Source organism: Antechinus flavipes, chromosome 1 (assembly GCF_016432865.1).
Source record: "Antechinus flavipes isolate AdamAnt ecotype Samford, QLD, Australia chromosome 1, AdamAnt_v2, whole genome shotgun sequence".
Taxonomy (NCBI): domain Eukaryota; kingdom Metazoa; phylum Chordata; class Mammalia; order Dasyuromorphia; family Dasyuridae; genus Antechinus; species Antechinus flavipes.
The window spans coordinates 262,923,834-262,944,658 of record NC_067398.1 but is presented as its reverse complement, the minus strand read 5'-3'; the positions used below and the strand labels follow the sequence as shown (position 1 = coordinate 262,944,658).

The 20,825-nt window shown below is 32.8% G+C and overlaps 1 protein-coding gene across 1 annotated transcript in view; it reads left to right on the top strand.

Moving 5' to 3' along the window:
- Positions 1 to 20,825, top strand: part of LOC127564608 (phospholipid-transporting ATPase ABCA3-like) — a 152,823-nt gene that overhangs the window by 42,642 nt on the left and 89,356 nt on the right. Inside the window, exons 9-10 of the mRNA XM_052001283.1 lie at positions 12,675 to 12,856; positions 13,460 to 13,594. Coding sequence (XP_051857243.1) covers positions 12,675 to 12,856; positions 13,460 to 13,594 — 317 coding nt within the window. The remainder of the gene's footprint in view (positions 1 to 12,674; positions 12,857 to 13,459; positions 13,595 to 20,825) is intronic.

The following is a 20,825-nucleotide window of genomic DNA, read 5'->3' as shown; positions in this document are numbered from 1 at the left end:
ATTTACTATATCCTTTCCAAGGAGACTATGACTTATACAATTAAGAGTTTCGTGACAGATATGGATAGAATGAGATTTACTAAAGTCATCAACAAAGTGATTGATCCTGAAGTAAACCATAATGACTCAAATTCTCTTTCAAAATTTACTTTTGTTTCACATAATCAAAAAAAATGGCTATTAAATGCCTCTTAGAACTCAAACAACTATGCAAAATTGTCTGGAAATACAAAAGCAGAAGAAACAAGTTCCTTGAGAAATTTCCACTAAGTTTGAAACTAAACATAAAAAACATTTGTGAAATATAAGACAATATAGATGTTGTGTTGTTCAGAGAAGGGAGAAGTATTATGAATTCTGTATACAAGTCTTATTCTAGCTTAGGGATGTCTCTTACATCCCTTTCCTTCTATTTGCTCACTGGCTACCACCCTATTTAAGCTTTAATTGCCTCTTGTTTAGGCTATACTAATAGCCTGCCAGTTGGTCACCTTGTATCCAATTTCTTTCCAGTATAATCCATCTTCCAAAGATTTTTTAAAATAAACTTTTCTGAGGCACAGCTCTTACCCTATACTTAAACTTTCTGTGACTACCAATGAATTTTGGAATAAAACACAAGCTTCTTAGGATGTTACCTAGCATATGGTTTCAGCTTTATTTCATATTCTTTTCCTTCTTCACCCTACATAACAGCCACTGCTGGGTCTTCCCAAAATTTCCTTTCATCACCTACATGATTCTCACAAGCTAACTTTTATGGCTGGAATGAGTTTTCTCCTTCTTCTTTTCAGAATTTTTATCTTCATTGAAAGATCCTTATGAATGCTATTTTCCTGGTAAAGCTTTCTGTCAGCCTCCCAAAGTATTTGTATTTTTTTTTTCTCTCCTTAGTTTATATTGTATGTACAATATACAATATTGTATATTGTATCTCATATTTTTACTATTCTGCTAGTAGAATATAAACTTCCTAAGGGAAGGAACCACTTCATTTTTGAATTTTCATCTACAGAACCTAGCATATGGTGTTTTGCAAAAAATAATAATAATAATTAAATTGAAGTGTTTGTTGAAGAAGGTAGTATTTGTGCTGAGTTGTGAGGCCAAAGAAGAGAGAACAAAAGGAAAGAGTAGTGTATTCTAGACAAGGAATTTATAATAAGGAAAACTTGAAACTGAGTAGATACATCCTTGAGAAAATAGACCTACTTCAACTAAGGGTTAAGTGTTTGTGTTAGACCATAAGAGGAAATAAAATTAGATTCATAGGGCCATTTTATGAAGGATTTGAATACTAGGCATACAAGTTTAGTCTTTGTCCAATGTTCAATAGGAAACCAAAGTATATTCCTAAAAGGGGTTGTAAAATAATGAAATGGATATATTTGGAAAATTGTATTCCTTTTGTACTCCAAGAAAAATATCTACCTGTATGATAAATAGAAAGACAACTCTGAGTGATCAATTCTTCAAGAGGGATAGTGAACTAGAATTATATTTGTTAGATAACAGTCAAGGAGTGTGGTTCTTTATTCAGAATTCAGAATAAAAGCTACTTCCCCTGATTACTTAAGATGGGAGTATAAAGAAGAAGATAATTGTTACCCTAGACAAAAAAGATAACTATTTAAATCCCCTCAAGTCAAATACTTAGTACAAAAAAGCAAACAAACATTTATCAAAGCAAACAATAAAAATAAATTTTAAAGATCTGTTTTAAGTAGTAGATTATACAAGAATAAGATGTTCTGGTCTCCTACATGTCTTGTCTCTAGTTTTTAAACCTTATCTAGTAGTGTGATGACCGCATTAGCACCCAGGATACTTTAATCACCCAGAGTCAGGATAAGCAAAAATCCTTGATCTTTATTCTTTGTGGAAGTGAGATGAATAGCCACCCAAATCAAGCCAGAAGTCACTCTGGCTTTCTCACTCCACCCTTTAATCCCTCCTGCAAATCTCTCTAACGGTGAACAGATCGAACCAGCACAGAATAGTAGTGCAGGCCATTTTCCAAGCAAATGCTAATAGAGTATTGTAGAATTGGTAATTAGCCTTAAGTGCTTGCTTGTCCAAACATCAGTGCCTCTGCTCAGTTTCAGCCCATTATATAGTAGTTTTTTTCTCTACTATCATCACACATGCCCAAATCTTATCTGTCCTTAAAAACCTGCACTGGACTCCACCATCTCCTCAAATTATTTTCATTCCTTTCTTAGCTAAACTCCTAGAAAAAAAATTATCTCATTCTCAGCTTAAGCTCCTCAGTGTCCTGGATCTGTATTTTGATCCCATCACTGAATTAAATGTTTTTTTGTTTTTTTTTTTTTCCCAAAATTACCAATGGCTACCTAAAATTCAAATCTAATACTCTTATCTCATTCCTTAAACTTTTTGACCTCTCTGTTGCATTTGACACTATTGACCATCCTCTTCCTAGATACTCTCTCCTGTTTTCTTAGCATATTCTCTCCCAGTTTTCCTATTTTCTTTCTTAGCAATCTTTCTTAATCATCTTTGCTAATTTGTCATCTCTTTCACACACTATCAAAGGCTCTGTCCTAGACTATCTCCTTCCCTCCTCTCTCCCTGACCCTTCTCTTCCTTTTCTTCTCTAAAATTTTACTCTTGTAGACCTTACCAACTACCATAAAATTAATTATAATCTCTATTCCAATAGCTTCATGCCATAGCCCCTGAGCTGAATTCTCACATTTCCAGTTGCCTATTGGATATTTCAAACTGGATATCCCTGGAATATCTCAAATTTGGCATGTACCTGCTCTTCTACCATGATTTTTTTTTAGTTTTTCAGATTTTTAATTTAATTATTACTCTTAACATCTTTCATTCCACATATGCAATCAGTTGCCATATCTTTTAATTTTTACTTCCATAGCTCTTATATGTGACACACTCTGCTCACATAGATTACAACTTAATTCAGTCCCAATTATCTTTTATGTGGAGTACTGAACTTCCCTCCTAATTGGTCTTCATCAAATGTCATATCACCTTCCACATTGCTGCCAGAATTTCTGTAAGGACAAATTTGACCATGTCATTCCCTTCTTCAATAATCTCTAGCTTCTAACTAAACTTCTAAACTCTAGGAAAATTACTTTTCCTGATAAACTCTTCAATCCAGCCAAGCAGGCCTTCTTTCTATTTCTTACATACTACATTCCCATGTCATTTTCTATTTTTTACATACTACACTCCATGTTATATCTTTATTTTGCTATCCTTACTTCCCCATAATTCACTTCTTCCCCACCTCTGCCTCATAGAACTTTCTTCCTTCAGGATGCAACTGAAGCAGCACTTTTTAAATGAAGCCTTTTCTGATATCCCAAACTATCTTCTTCCAAAATTGCTATATGTTTATTTCATATTTGCTTAAATTTGTTCTCTTTATACATATATATACACACATATATTACATATATATGTATATTATGTGCACATGTGCACGTGTGCGCAAGAGCGCACCCATACACCCACATGCAAACTTTTTTCCCTTATTAGAATATAGCTCCTTTTGAAAGGATTATTTCATTCTTGTATTTATAGATCCAACATCCATCTCTTTAATTCACACATAGTAGCCATTACTAAATGGATACTTATTGATTGATTTTTATATATAGCATTAAATTGCAAAATAGATTAGGGAAGAGAGTAGCCACAGTCTCTTTTTGGACATTTCTTTTAATAATCATAATTGAAGAAACTGGCAGTGACTTACCTAGAATGAAGAGTGAAAAACTCAGGGAACATGATAGCTATTTTTAGATATTTGAAAGACTGTCATATATTAGAGGTTTTAAACTTGTTTTACTTTGCTCCAACAGTGGGTATACTGTTGGCTTTCATGGGTAAAAAGACACTTCATGACAATGCTATCTACTTCTGGAGCTAGTGAGTTTCTCCTCATTGGAGGTTTTTAAAGAAGAATCTAGACAACATGACCATTTGGTTGGATGTTATAATGGAAATTAATTTTTAGCTCTGTGTTGGATCTAGATGGCTTGATTTATAGGTACAATTGAGAGAGCCCTGATACTAGATCTCTAGTGCCTGGGTTCAAAATCCGTCTCTCATGCTGACTATCTTTATAATTTTGGACAATTCACTTAACCTCTCTGGGCCTCTTTACTCATTTGCAAAATGACATGATTATATTAGATGACTTACAATGTCCTTTTCAACTTCAGAACTATGTGCCTATGAATATTGTTGTTGTTTTGTTGTTGAATTGAAGTTTGAAAGAGACCTCTTATTTCATTGGTGTAGGGAACTCCATATGAGGAAATTTTTCTGCAGATCAGCACCTATTTTTCAAATCAAATAGGAATTTACCTGGGGCACTTAAAAGTTATGATTTGGGATCACTGAGCCATTGAATATTGAATTTCCTTCCTGCAAGGCTAGCTCTGGATTTTGAGGTCCATTCTTATTTCAGATGTTTGATCTATTATCTTTATCTGCTAGTCCATGCTACTTTTTACCTATGTTTTGATAGTAAAAAAAAGAAATGTAACAATACAAAAGACAAGCTGGGAAGGAAGAAATGGAACTTGACAACATAGAAAATTGAAGAGAAAGGAGAGTTAAAAAGGTGGCTAAGATCTCTAGCTGAGCACCTAAAAGCATAGAGAAGTTATTAAAAGAAGGATGCTAGGCTGCATCCTACTCATAACTGAGTAATAGGAAAACTATGTAGGAGGGAGTAGAGCCAAGTTACTAAAGAAAAGGCAGGAATCCATCAAAACTCTCCTAAGTTCCTCCAAACAACTTTAAATAGTGCATCAAAACAAATTCTGCAATAGCAGAATCCAGAAAGTACTGGGAGAAACAGTTTTCAATCCCAAGACCATTTAAAAGATCTGTTGCACTATAGGTGTGAGAGTGGAACATAATGCAGCACAGGTTGTATCAGCTCAGGCCAGACCCCAACAAATAGACAACAGATATCGAGAATCAGTGGCAGCAATGGTGGCTTCCAGAGTCAGACACCTGATTAGAAGGAGATTACAGGAATCCCTTTGCTGGCATTAGAGGCAAGGTGGTTCCATTTCCCATTCTTTGATCCAGGTCATAGTCCTGGGTCTTAATCTCAGGGTGAGAAGAAACACAAACACATTATGAGAGCAAGGACCCTGTTTACATTTACTGGAATGCAGTCTAGCACACACCTCTCCTTAAATGATACCACCTTGGAAAAACTGAAAACTTACAGGTCTCAAGAACACTATCTCTAAAAACAGCTGCCTGTTTGGGAAAGTGCCTCCTAAACCTCAAAAGTAGACCTCCATGTTACCATAGAAATAAAAGTCAAGAAATAGGCTAGAAAAATGAGCAAATGAAAAATGATCTTGACTATTGAAAAAAGTAGCATAGGCTAGCAGATAAAGATAATAGATCAAACATCTGAAATAAGAATGGACTTCAAAATCCAGAGCTAGCCTTGCGTGAGGAAGTTCAATATGGCTACATTCAAATCCTTGAAAAAAAATGTGTAAAGTAGTCTTCAGCCTTTTAAAAGTTCAGAAAAAAGGATTTTTAAAAATACAAGTATTAGAGGAAAAATTGGGCAAAAAAATAAAGAGTAATGCACAAAAATTATGAAAGAGTCAAAAGCTTGGTAAAGAAGGCACACAAAAAAAAATTGGGAAAAAAAAAAACTTTATAAAACAGAATGAGCCAAAAAAGAGCTACACAAATCCAACTAATAGAACACCTTAAGAAACAAAATTGACTAAATAGAAAAATATGTACAAAAATTCACTGAAAAGAAAAACTCTGCCTTTTTAAAAAGGCAGAATTAATCAAATGGGGGGAAAAAGCTGTAGAAAAGCTCACTGAAGAAAATAATTCCTTAAAAATTAGAATTGAACAAATAAAAGCTAATGGTTCTATGAGACATCAAAAGAAAAAATAAAATCAAAAGAATGAAAAAATAAAAGAAAATGTGAAATATCTCATTGGAAAATTAACTGATTTGGAAAATCGATCAAGGAGAAAATTATTGGACTATCTGAAAGCTGTGATCCAAAAAAAGACCTAGATATCATCTTTTGAAAAATTATCAAAGAAAACTGCCATAGTATTCTAGAATCAGAAGATAAAATAAAATTGAAAGAATTTGCCTATCATCTTCTGAAAGAAATTGCGAAAACTCCCAGAAATATTATAGCCAAATTCCAGAGCTCCCAGGTCAAAGAGATAATACTACAAGTAGCTAGAAAGAAATAATTAGGTACCATGGAGCCCCATTCAGGATAATACATAATTTAGCAACTTCCACATTAAAGGAGTACAGGGCTTATTATATTCTAATATGATATTATAAAAGGCAAAAGAGCTAGAATAACAACCAAGAATTATAACCTGTCGAGCAAATGTGATTATAATCCTTCAGGAGTAAAAATGAACATTTAGTGAAATAGAAGACTTTAAAACATTCCTGTGGGAAAAATCAGAACGTGAATAGAAAATCTGAATTTTAAGTACAAGATTCAAGTGAAGCATTAAAGGGTAAACATCTAAAAGAAATCATAAGGGGTTCAATAAGGTTAAACTGTTTATATTTCTATATGAGAAGATGATATTTGTAATCCATAAGAATTTCTTCATTTTTAGGAAAGTAGAATGAGTATACATAAACAGAGGGTGAGTTGAATATGATGGGTTAATTTTTTTTTAATTTTAATTTTTTAAATTAACCTAATGATGGGGGGAATAACATATATTCTAAATTGGATATATAAATGTATCTTACTCTACAAGAAAGTATGAAGGCAAGGGAATCAGAAAGAGAAAGCAAAGAATGAAGGGAGGACAGTTTGAGGGAGATTGTAGTCAGAAGCAAAACTCTTGCAGATGGACAGTGAATAGGAGAGAGAGGGGCAGGGGGAAGACAGAGGGAGTAGGAGAAAGAAAGAGAGAGAGAAAGAGAAAGAGAGAGAGAGAGAGAGAGAGAGAGAGAGAGAGAGAGAGAGAGAGAGAGAGAGAGAGAGAGGAAGAGAGAGAAAAGAAGAGAGAGGGGGTGGGGAGTACACAGCATCAGGGGGATAGCCCAGAGAAATCAAAGAGTGATAAAGAAAGGAAGTTAAGAGTGATTGTGAAATTGTAAACTTGAGTAACTAGAAGAGTGGCAGTACCTTTGACAGTTTAAGAGAAGGAGTGATATTAAAGAAAAAGATATTTATTTCTTGTTTTTGTTAGAACTTTTTCATCTTCCTCTATTTCCCAACTGACATGCACTGAAATACATATTCTTCTCATCACTATCTTTTAGAATCCCAACTTTCCTTTGATGTTCAACAATAACCATAAGTACCACCTTCTACCACTTTCTTAATACCCCCATCTGCTATATATCTCTCCTCAAAAAAAAAATGACCTTGTATCTGTTTTGTTTTTACATATGTGTGTGACTGTGTATATAAATATATATACATATACACATATTGGCATATATGTACATATTATATATTATATCCATCTTAAGAGCATAAGCTCTTTAAGAATAGGAATTTTTTTTTCATTTTTATCATTAGCTCTGATTGTCTATCAATACAATATTACCTAGCACTTGTTTTGAACATTTAAATTTGTGGGATGCCTACTTAATCATGTAGTTGAAAATTCAGTATGAAAATCAAAAGAGAGTTAAGGCTTGACATTTACATATGGGAATCACCTGAGTTGAGATAAAATACAGGCTGAGTTTTTTAAGAATTTGCCTATGAAATGCAGGAAAGATGTAGGACAGTATTGAAGAAGGTAAGGTGAAGTGAAAGTTTTAAATTAGATCTAGGTATGTTTGAAGATAGCAGAAAAGGAAGCAGTGCTAAGTTTCCAACAGGGGACTTTGCTAACCTAAGTGTATTTCTATCCACTGAGAGCTATCTTGGACTGGAAAAAGTTCTCAGTGATATAAATATATAGAATGAGCTTAAATGAGAAGTTAAAGAACTACTTAACAAATCATCCCATCTTTGGAGATCTTTTTAAACTAATATGTCAGTGTGATTAGGGAAAGCGTCATGAGCTTTGGACCAGAAATAATCTATGGAGCTATTAGTGTGGGTAGGATAGGATAACTAAGGGTTGATCCAAATAGTGCAGTAATTTAAGAGGCAATACTGGACTCACCATGGCTTGTGTTTATTCAGTGATGTCCCTGATTAGTTACTGTAGTAGTGTCAATGGTCTTGGGTCAAGACAGTTGAGATTAGATAGAAGAAACAGAACAAATAGGGATAAGATGGGTGAGCCAGACTGGAATATGATCTTACTTTCATGATCCATGTTTTTTGGTGATTTAGTCCTGAATAATTGTTCAAGCAATTTTACTCTCATCTCAAAAGACTATCAGGGCAAAGAACCTCCCCCAGATCAGACTCACAAGAGTAGGTCAAGGATCCCTCCAGTGATTTTCCCATAGTAGCAGGAGTCCAACTAAAATTTTACCTGAGGAGATAAAGATACTACATGAAAATGCTATTTCTATGAATTTTGACAATATCAAGAATGTGACTATTTTTGTGTGCTGCTGAGAAGGGATAGAAGAGCTGATCATGGGAAATAAGTAAGTAGAGGAAATAGGTTAGGGTATTGACCGATTTTCAATATTATATTAAAGTTCCTTAGCATAAGGGCAGAAATTGAGGAGGAAATATTAAGAGTCAGGTTCTAAACTCATTGATAATAGAAAAAGAGTGTCCTGGAAGTCTGTAGACAACAACTAGCAGATTTTTGATTAGGTGATAGATATGAATTTTGTGAACCTCAAAGGAATAATTGTACATTATTTCAAAGTCCGATTCTGCTTGTGCAACAAAATAACTGTATGGATCTTTTCCTATCATCTTAGCCAATCTGACAGGTGTGTAGTAATATCTCAGTTGACTCATCTATTCTTTAGAATTAATCTAGTCTCCAGTTACTTTTTAATCCTTTCTTCAATGGCTCTTTAATAAGTATAATATTATTCCTTTCTGAGGCCCAGAGAGACTTATATGAACTGATAAGGATGAAATGAGCAGGACCAGGAGATCATTATATACTTCAACAACAATACTATATGATAATCAATTCTGATGGACATGGTTCTCTTAAACAAAAAGATAAACCTAATCAGTTCTATTTGTTCAATAATGAATAGAATCAGCTACACCCAGCGAAAAAACTCTGGGAAATGAGTTTGAACCACTACATAGCATTTCCAATCCCTCTGGTTTTGTCCACTTGCATTTTTTATTTCTTTCACAGGTTAATTGTACATTATTTCAAAGTCCAATTCTTCTTGTGCAGCAAAATAACTGTATGGATATGTATGCATATATTGTATTTAACATATATTTTAACATATTTAACACATATTGGTCTACCTGCCATTTTGGGGAAGGTGGGGGGAAAGAGGGGAAAAATTGGAACAAAAGGTTTTGCAACTGTCAATGCTGAAAAATTACCCATGCATTTATCTTGTAAATAAAAAGCTATATAATAAAAAAAATTACTCCTTTTTGGCTTTCATTTATTAGGTTTTTATATTCTAATACATTTTTAATTTTTATAAAGGTCCAGTGCATATCTGAGAAATAGGTCATGTGCTTTGGAGTTATTCTCTTGAGAGTTTGTGTCTTCAATGTTCCTGGCATCATACTAGCTCTTTATCTTTTTTTCATTCTTCCAGCATTATTCCTAGGATTGGTACATAAGAGCTAGGGTTCTGTGCACATATGGTGAAACTCTTTTGATCTTAAATGGTCCTAATCTAGTTTATTTGATGTCCTGTTGTCGCACACAAGACCATGACAAAGGTGAAGCAGTTGGATCTAGCTAAGAGGCCAAGGAATTGGAAAGTTTCATTATATCATTTAGGAAAGGTATGCCTGATCACTGCCCTCTTGGGCTTCTGTTTTGGACTTAGGCAATACAATTGCACAGTTGCCCTGGAGGAATAGCCAATAGACAGACTGACTCCAACCCATCAGTTACTTGGAAAGTTCTTGAGTTTCAAAGCAATAATGCTATCTGATTTTTACTATTTGTCAGGAGGTAAGACTGAGTTGGAGGGGAAGAGGGAAGGTTCTCTTATTCCTTTTGGATTTATTCAAGAAATATGTTTAGTAACTAAAAATAAAAGTTGTTCAGAAGAGTACTCTTTAAGTTTTTTTTTTTAATTTACTTATCTAAAACTTAAATACAGAATAAAAAAAAAATTAAAAAATTGCCATGGACACAGCAGAATATGGGGGGGGATTAAAATATCATTTCAGGGAAACATATAATAAATACTATTGTATTCAGAGCTTCCATCTTTTGCTTTCCTTATAGTTTTTTTTTTTTGTTCTCAGCTGTACACTTTCTACTTTATTTTTCTTTCCCTTTCCTCCCCTCCCCACTTCTCTCAAGGAGACTACAATTACACACATCTATGATATTTGTGTATATGTAGACCTAGATATGCATACATACATATATATATGTGTGTGTGTGTGTGTATGCATATATTTATTTATATATACGGACATATTCACATAAATACACAGATCTATGATCAAACATATTTATGCACATATACATTCAGAGATAGATAGATAAAGAAATAGATATGTAAGACTGTACTACACTTATTTTTCCTGTTTCTCTGAAAATGCATAGTCATCCTTCATAAATCCAAGTCTTTCCATATTTTTCTAACTCCACCAACTCATCATTTCCTATACTACAGCAATATTCCAATCTTGTAGTATCTAGTTATTTTTAATAGTTTAAAACAATATTGATTAATATGCTGACATATAGCTTAAGGGAGGAGAGGAAATGCAAAATTCTCCAATTAAGCATTCCCCACCTAGAGAGAACTTGCAGATCAGGGCCCAAAGCTTCCCTTTATGCTAGCCAGCCTGCTCCTGGAGATATCTTGAGAGAGTCAGAATAAAAAACTGAGCCCCACATTGGGTGCTAGAATTACTAGGGTTTTGCTAAAGATGTTTGGGTACTAGGATATGTGTTGTGGTATCATTGCTGTTACCACATCATTGAGAATTAAGTCTCAAATTATCTCTAAATCAAGAAAAGAGCATTTATTGGAGTCACACACTCTATGGGCCTCCTCAAGGGAGAAAGACAGCCCTGCAGAATGAGGAGATATCTTAGGAAGATTATTTATCTATAATAATAATAATAAATGCTCTTTTCTTGAAGTATGAATTGGAAAAGGAAATGAATGGAAGTAAAGAGACCAATTAGGGAGCTATTACAATGGTCCAAGTGAATGGTAATAAAAGCTTGAACTAGCAGAAAATCTGTGTAAATGAAGATAAGATGATAATTACATATGTGTATATAGATCCAACATGGTTTGGAATGTTGGAGAATGAGGGATAGTAATGAGTCAAACATTTCTTAAGCACTAAATAACTCACTGACTGGAAGGATGATGGTGCCATCAGCAGAAAGAGGTAAATTGGAAAGAGCAGTGAGCTATATGGGGAGATTAAGGAGAAAATAATGAGTTCACTTATAGATAGATTTATTTTAAGATGTTGAGTGACACTGAGTTTGAGATATGGGACCAGAGCAAGATTTGGAGGACATAAATGATCATTGAAATGATCATTGAGAGTAGGAATAATGGGAATCAAATGTTGTGAAATGCAGAGAAGACTCAGATTTGAACCTTTGGGGACACCCACACAGATGGAAAAAGAGTAAGCCAATGGGAATCAAGAAGGCATAATGGAGGCAAAATACGGTGACAAAGCAGTATATTGAAGGTAAATAAAGAGAACTATTCAGGAAAGAATGGGATATCGTAATGCTGTAGAAAGGCAAAGGATGAGGAAAGAAAGAAAAATGGTCATTGATTTCAGTAATAGTCAACGTTGAACTTTGAAAGAATATGAAATCAGAAACCAAACAAGTAAGGAAGTAGAAAGACTGGGTATTTTTCTAAGAGTTTACCTGTGACAGGGAACAGAGATTTAAGATAGCTAGATTTTCCCTAGTGCCCTCTTTTATTTATCTGTATTACAGAATGCTTGCATTCCAAGTTCCATTTTCTAGATTTCTGGTCCTAACCTAGCAAAACTCTGCAAATCAAAAGCAATAATGCTTTATTGATCTAGAATCAAAATTTTCATTTCACAGCTTGTTGCAATGTATTTGTTGTTTCTGATCAGGCCTTAGCTTGTGCCATGATTTTCTGATGAAAAATTAGGCGACTACAATGACTTCAGGACTGGTTGTCTATCCACCTAGCTGCCCTCATGATTCATTTTTGTATGATTTATAATAAGGTGATAACCAAAGGACCAATGTTGCATGTAAGTAATATAGTTACTGCCTAACTTATCCTTCAGATAACTGGATCTTATCAAAGCTTATATCAGATTCATTTCTCTGGGTTAAGGCCATTTCCACAGAGTGAATCATTACTATTAATCATATAAAATCAGTGCACAGATCCTGAAATTCACTGATGTTTTGAAATTTAAATTTCAAAACAAATTACTAGCTAAAGTTCCATTAAAGAGAATAATCTGAGGATAGGATTGCATATAATTTTTTTTTTCATTGATCAGGCAATTTCAGGGTAACTAATAAGGCTTAGCCTAGTTTACCTCATAACTGTCTCCTATTATATATTTCAGGGGATGGAGTTCGTTGGGATAGCCTCATGGATACAGTGAGCATTGAGGATGACTTAAGTTTTGGGCATATTCTGGGAATGATGCTGTGTGATTCTTTGTGCTATGCTTTAGTAGCCTGGTATATGGAAAGTGTGTTTCCAGGGGAGTATGGTATGCCTCAACCATGGTACTTCTTCTTGAAGGTGAGTTCTGAAGCTGTTCCTTAGGTTGTTAGTAACCTTGAATAATTAACTTCTGAATAATTATCCCTTTTCAATAGTATATCTTAAATGAAAAAAAAAAGATTGGGATTATAAAATCCTTTTTAAAAGAGAATTCCAATGATAAAGAATAGTGTTGTTTCATTAACACTTTCAGAAACAACTTGAGAGAGAAGAATAAACCCTTTAATATAATTCCATCAACTGTCTAAAGAAGTAAATAATATATTACATAAACTTCAACATTGAGAAAGCTGAAAGAATGCATGGTCTTTGATCCACATGAAGTATTACATAGAGTCATATTCAACAATACAATTGCAATATTGTTGCTTTTTTCTCCTTTTTTGCCATGACTCCAGTTTTAAATTTGTTTCATTTTGACAGTTTGCATTGTAATGAAACTTTGACATTTAATTTTTGGAGACAAATCTAAGCTCATTTTGTTAACAGAAATTCAGTAAGTAGGATGATACTCCATTCATTTTAGTCAACAAAGAGCCATGTTATTTTCATCTATTAAAATCTTCCAGTTCTATTGTTTGTTGACTACCTATCTTGGTAATACAGTTTTTATTATCTTAGCGCTCCTACTGGTATGGATACCCAAAACCTCTTTTTAGGAGATATATAGACTCTGAAGATGTCCCACGTAGTGAATATATGGAGGCTGAACCTGTAGGATTGGTGGCTGGAGTACAGATCAAACATCTATCCAAGGTATTTAATTTTTTTCTAGGTCTGTTTTCCACCTAGAACTGGAATTATTGTAACTATTGTTAAAACAAGATAATATGTGGTGCTTTGGACAAGAATGAGGATATCCCAGTTTCAGTGCTACTTTACCAATTACTATTTAGCCCTGAAGATGAGAACTAAATTAAATATTCATTTGTACCTTTTATATATTAAATAATATCTCAAAAACTAAAAGAGAGAAACAAGCAAATGGTTCTGAAATTTTAGGTTACTATTAAAACCAAATGCAATCCCAGTCTCTCTCTCTCCTGCCCAATTCTGCAATATTGTTCCAGAATATTGTTTATATACATAGCACTATATACATATATACAATATACATAGCACTAATAGGCTAACTAAATGGATTAGTTATCCAACTGCTCATCAAAGTTTGTACAAGAGACATTTCCATTTATTTTGTCATTCCTATATACATTAATTAGACAAATCTCTTTTAAACAATTAAAGATCTTACTGAAGAGGCCTTGTCATGTGTTGATATATAATCTACAAACAAGAGGATGTGGAGTATTTTATCATATATATTTAGTCCTTCTTTCACTTTCTCTTTGGCAATGGATGATACATCTTTGGGCATGCTTTTCTATGAACATAATGTTTTATGTGTTGCTCAAAGTCATTTGTCAAAGTTGATTCTTGGTTTCATTTTATTAATATATTTTATATGCATGAAAGACTTTTCATTGGAATCTCTTCCTTTAAGCCTTTAAAAGCTGCTGTTTATACTAAGAAGCTTTTGTAATGTTTTTTAATAAATAATGAGGGCAGATAGGTGGCGCAGTGGATAGAGCACCAGCTCTGAAGTCAGGAGACCCTGAATTCAAATCTAGTCTCAGACACTTAACAGTTCCTAGCTGTGTGACCCTGGGCAAGTCACTTAACCCCAATTGCCTCAGCAAAAATAATAAATAAGCGACTGACTAAATAAATAAATGATAGATGAAGTGGAATCTTCAGTATGACTAGAATCATATAATCTATTATAGAAAAAAGCTTATCTTTTCATTTCTCATATTTCATCAAGGAGAGACTCAATATGTGTTTAGAAAATTCTCACAATTTTATAAAAAGAAAGTAAATACATAAGTAGATATGTTTTTAAATCTCCTTTATTAAGTAATAATATTCTACATTTCTCCCATTCTTTTGCCATCTTTCCTTCCTTGAGATAGTTTATAAAACAATTTCTTAACATATTCAAGATTGTGTTGCTTCTAACATCAAAGTTCTCCATATGCACATTAGACTTTTCATTGCTCCTCTGACTTTGTCTTCTTCAGTGCTATTTCTTATTATAATATAACATAGAGTAGGATTTTTTAATCCATATTTTGTGATTCTATTCTCAAAGGATCATAAAACATAACATTTTGACATTATTGTAAATATTGCATGTAGTGTTTCCTTTGTCTGATTACTTCATTTTGTATCAGTTCATATAAGTCTTTCCATGCTTCTCTGTATTTACTATTTCTTACAGCATGAATAATACTTCATTGAATTCCTGCATTACCATTCCCCATTTGATGTGCATCTACTTTGTTTCCAGTGCTTTGTTATTACAAAAAAATGCTGCCATAAATAATTAGGTTCTTGCTGTGTGACCCTGGGAAAGTCACTTAATCCCAATTGCCTCAGCAAAAAATAATGATAATAATAATAATAATTAGATTCTTATAGGGATTTTCTTCATATCAATGGCTTCTGTGAGATATAAAACTAAGAATGAAATCTCCAAGTCAAAAAAATGGATATTTTAGCATTTTATTTGCATAATTCAAAATTACTTTCCAAAATAGTTATACTCATTCATACTTCTACCAACAAAGCATTAGTGTACCTATCTTCCCCCAAATACTCCAGCCTTGACTAATTTTTTTTGGTCATCTTTGCTATTTTGTAGGCTATGAAGTAAAAATATATAAAATATATAAACCGGAATACTAAGACAATAAATTCCTTAAGGGCATCAATTCTGTCTTAGCTCTTGGTATTTCCTCCAGTGTCTACCTAATAAACACTCCACACAATAGGTAAACAATAAAAATAAGTTGTATGAGAAAAAAAATAAATGTAAGAGAAAATTAACCTAAATATTACCTCTGTAGGAGGAGTTCTGTGAAACCCATGGATTTCTTTTAATAGTTAGTGTTTTTAAAAAACAAACAAAATACATAGTATTAAAACAATCACATTTAGTTATTAAATTTTTTTTTAAAATAAACAAACATCTCTGGTTAAAAATCACTGTATCATATACAGAAATGTTTGTGGCAGCCACTTTTTGTAGTGGAATCTAAGTGGATGCCCATCAGTTGGAGAATGGTTGAATAAGCTATAGCATATGAGTGTTATGAAATATTATTGTTCTAAAAGAAACAAATCAGCAGAATTATTTCAGAGAGGCCTGGATAGACATGAACTAATGCTAAGTGAAATGAGCAGATTCCAAAGATTGTTGTACAAATACAGCAAGATTATATAATTATCAATTCTGATGGACATGGCTCTTTTCAACAATGAGATGATTCAGACCAGTTCCAAAGATCTTGTGATGAAAAGGATCATCTACACCCAAAGAGACAACTGTGGGAACTGAGTATGGATCACAACATAGCATTTTCACTCTTTTTGTTGTTGTTTTCCTTTTTAATTTGGTTTTTTTTTATGCAGCAAGATAATTGTGTGTGTGTGTGTGTGTGTGTGTGTACACACACATATATTGGATTTAACATATTTTTTACCATGTTTAACATATATTGGATTACTTGCTACGTAGAGGAGGGGATGAAGGCAAGGAGGGAGAAAATTGAAACACAAGGTTTTGCAAGGGTTAATGTTGAAAATTATTCATGCATATCTTTTGAAAATTAAAAAGCTTTAATAAAAAATTTTTAAATATAATAATAATAAACCTATATCTAGGTGGAAAATTACAGCTGAGTGATCAGGGAAAACTTAATGGAAGATGTGGAATTAAAACTGGATTTTTAAAATATATGTAAGATTCCTTTTTTATTTTATTTTATTTATGCTCTTTTCTCCCATCACTGTCACTTTCCACTGACATCTATTCTTTCCACACATACACGTAACATTGCAGTATAATTCATATTTATAACAAATAAGAATAGCTAAATATAACAGATTAACAAATTGGCCTTGTGTGAAATTTATTTGGCAGGGAGAGGAGGGTGAATGTTGGGAAGGGGCCTCGATTCTACCACATCTCTTCCAATTTATTCTATACATACCTTGTTTATATATAATTATTTCCATGTTGTCTTCTTTATTAGATTGTGAGCTCCTTAAAAGAAAGTACATACCTTTACCTTTCATTGTGTCCCCAGTATTTTCCTTGCACCTATTAGGCCCTTAACATATGTTAATTGAATGACTGACCTTTCTTTAGAGACATGGAATATACTTTGCTATCAGAACCCTAAAATCATGATTAGGCAATGTAAGAATTCTAAAGACTTTCAGTTTTGTTTTCCTCTATGTTACTGTAGTCATTATTCAAAGTAGTTCCTACTTCTGCTTATTTTTTCTTGCATCAGTTTTTTTTTTTTTCTGAATGCTTCATTTCTTAAAAAATAGTATTCCAATATATTAATATACCATGATTTGGTCAGTCATTTTTCAATTGATAGGTATTTACTTTCTTTTCAATTTTTTGCTATTACAGAAAGTGCTGTTAAAAGTAATTTCTGAGACAGCTAAATGGCACAGTGGATAGAGCACCAGCCCTGGAGTCAGGAGGACCTGAGTTCAAATGTGGCCTCAGCACACATTTAATTATGTGTGTAGTCTGGGCTGTGTACTCTGGGCAAGTCAGTTAACCCCAGTTGCTTCAGCAAAAACAGACAGACAAACAATTTTTTTGTATTTATACAACTTTTACCTGTTTTTGACTTCTTTGAAACATATGCCTACTAGTGATACCATTGGATCAAAAGAGATATAATTTATTTATAGCATTCCAAATGGTTTTCCAAAACAATTGAAGCACTTCATAACCCCTCTAACATTTTACATTTTTGGTTTTTGTCATCTTTGCCAATCTGATATATGTATGTTGTTTTGATTTGCATTCCTATTATTAGTGATTTGCTTGCACTTTTCTTTTGAAAACTTCCTGTTTATAATCTTTGATCACTGGCTCTTGTTCTTATTTTTTCGGTTCTATTCCTTTTCTATTTTGAATATCAAACCTTTCTCAGAGATAATACCATTTAAATTCTCTTCAAAATATAGCTATAATAATTTTGTTTGCACAAGTACTTTCTTACTTTTTATACTTGAAATTGTCTATTTTTAACATCTGTGATTAATTTTTTTCATTGAAATAGGAATTCTCTCTGCTCACTATAATTAAATGGGGTACCTTCTATCTCCTTTTTTTTTTTTTTTTGGCTGAAATGATGAGATATTTTTATATTTTGATCACATATCCATTTGGAATAAAACCAAAAATGAAATAGTCCCTCAAGAAGTATATATTCTACTACAATTATGTTTTTCTATGGAAAGACTAAGTAAATTCTTGATTTGAATCATTGCAAACTGGTTGCTTCTTGCTCCTTATTGAAAATAACCAACTTCTCTGTTTAATTTCTCTAGTCATGACAACATCTGGATGCACCATAGCTAAAAGATGTGGGATGCTCTCCTGAATCTCATATTATCAAATCCCTGCTTGGCCACAGTCAAATAATTTAAAAATACAACTTTATCAACAGACCATGTTTCTGTTGTACTTCCAGACTCTAGCATTAAGTGAAGCAAATTAGACTGCAATATCAAAGAATCACATACACATACACAATTTCAGAGTTAGATAAATCTAACAACTCAGAGTAAGAATAATGTTAATATAATCTACCTTTTTTCTTGGGTAATGGTAGTATGAAGTATATAAATGCTGTTACTTAACTCTTTGTCAAGAAGTAAAGCTATCAAAGGATTAAAGTATCTAAGTCAATATTTTACTTTTTTAGATAAAATAAAGATCGCTTTGACTCAAACCTCTTCTTGAAATTGAACATTTAATTCTTTTCTATGATCTCATATTTGTTTACAATTTTAGAGAGCTTCCACATTTATTATTTCTTTGGTTTTCTTGCAGGATCAGCATATTTCTGGTAACTGCTTCTCTTCTAGGTTGTCTTAGACATCTGTGTATTTGGATTCCCAATATGTTAGTCTATTTTTTGTATCTTTGGCAAGGTTTACCATTGAGGATTCTTGTTTTTCTATTCTGATCATTTTCTTTGATTTTGCAGTATTTATTCACAAATACCTAAACTTGTTTACTAGATCTGGAGGCCATATTTCTTTTTGTTGCTACTGTTTTTCCTGTTGATTTGTCTGTTTATGTTCAAGGTCTTTGAGTTTTCTTCTTTCTCAATTCTTTAGTGATTTCAGTCTCCCTCCCTCCTTTATTTTCTATTATCACTTATTTCCTGACCTCTTCCCTTATGATTTTGGTTTCCTTGAGGATTAGATCTCATAGCATCTCAGTCTCCTTCCTTATTATGAAACATACTCTCCCCATAACCAGAAGATAAAATCATGACAAAGGTCCTGATCCCAGGAATCTTTTTTTACCCCTTCACAGATCTCTAATCTCTTATGTACTATTGTCTCATTGAAATGATTTTACTAGAGTTACTAAGTTTCGGTCTTCTGGGTATACCCATATTCCCAGTACCTTGGCACCATCTCCTTCACAAAAGCTTTATTGTCTAAAGTGGCCTTCACTTCAGTCTTCTTATAACTTCTTTTATGGGATAGAGGAATTCAATGCTATTTCACATGGTGCTCTTCCCTGTTAATAGGTGTTCCTAAGAAAAACTGGCTGGAAAGTTTCATGATGCCTTATGCTAGAAGTCATTGCTTTAATTTCTCTTGACATTATTAGAATACTAATGGAGCAATAGACTATTCTTTGTTCCAATCATAGGACCAGTCCATGGTTTCTTTGATAAATTTGTTTTCTGACTTTATTTTTACTGATTTTCTATATTATGTGGTATGTGCTTCTCGATTACCCTTTTAATGATCTTCACCTTTGGTGATTGTAATGTCTCATACCTAATAGCAGTAGAACTACTACCAAAGGAATTAACAGGTGAGTCTTTGTTTTAGAGAGAAAGGTGGGGGGTATTTTAAAAAATTGAAAGGAAAACTACTTCCCTCTCCTCCTTTTTCATTTTGTGTCTAATTCAATTTCTTTTCCCCCCCTAGGATTTCAAAATTGACAAAGCAATTTATTTTTCCCCCACTTAATGGTATTTTATTTTTTCCAATTACATAGTTTTCACTATCTAGAATTCACTTATTCACATAAGATTTCGAGTTTCAGATTCTTTTTCTGCTTCTCTCCTCTCCCCAAAATAGCAAGCAATCAGATATGTTATATATGTATAACCATATTAAATAAAAACATATTATTCATGTTATGAACCTAATTAAATTCTATTGGTAATGTCTGGCCAAGATATTCTGATGAATAAAGTCTATAGGTTTCCATCTAACTGCAATTAGTTTCCATATTTGTCATTTCTAACAATTTTATGGATCTGTAGTAGAATCTCAAAGTTGCTTTAATTTGTATTTATTAATGTATTTGTAATTTAATTTGTATTATTAATGATTTAGATAATTTTTCAAATAGTTTTGATAGCTTAAATTTCTGACCATTTATCTATTAAGTAATGTCTTTGACAATGATGGTTAGAGGAAATATGCTTACCTAGAGATGACCCTAAAAAATTAAATGGAATGATATGATTATATAAATTTGAAAATATCTTACATGAGCAAAATAAAATGCATTCAGAATCCTCTCAAACAATTAAATGGAAAAATCTTTACATTAGATTGCTTTGATAGAAGTCTAGTATCCAAGAATAACAAGAGTCAATTGAAGGGGTTGTAAAAAGATAAGAATAATAATACATTATTGTTGGAGCTGGGACATAATATAACTCCTTTAAAAAGCAGTTTGGAATTATGCTGTAATAAAAAATATATATCCTAGGTATCATAGATTAAGAAATCTTAAAATAAAACTGTCCAAATCTTTTAGAATCAGTCATGTGAAAATAAAAGGAATCCAGCAGACCTTCTGAGACCTCAAAGTGAAAATTACCAAAAATATTATATTCCAAATCCAGAATTTCTA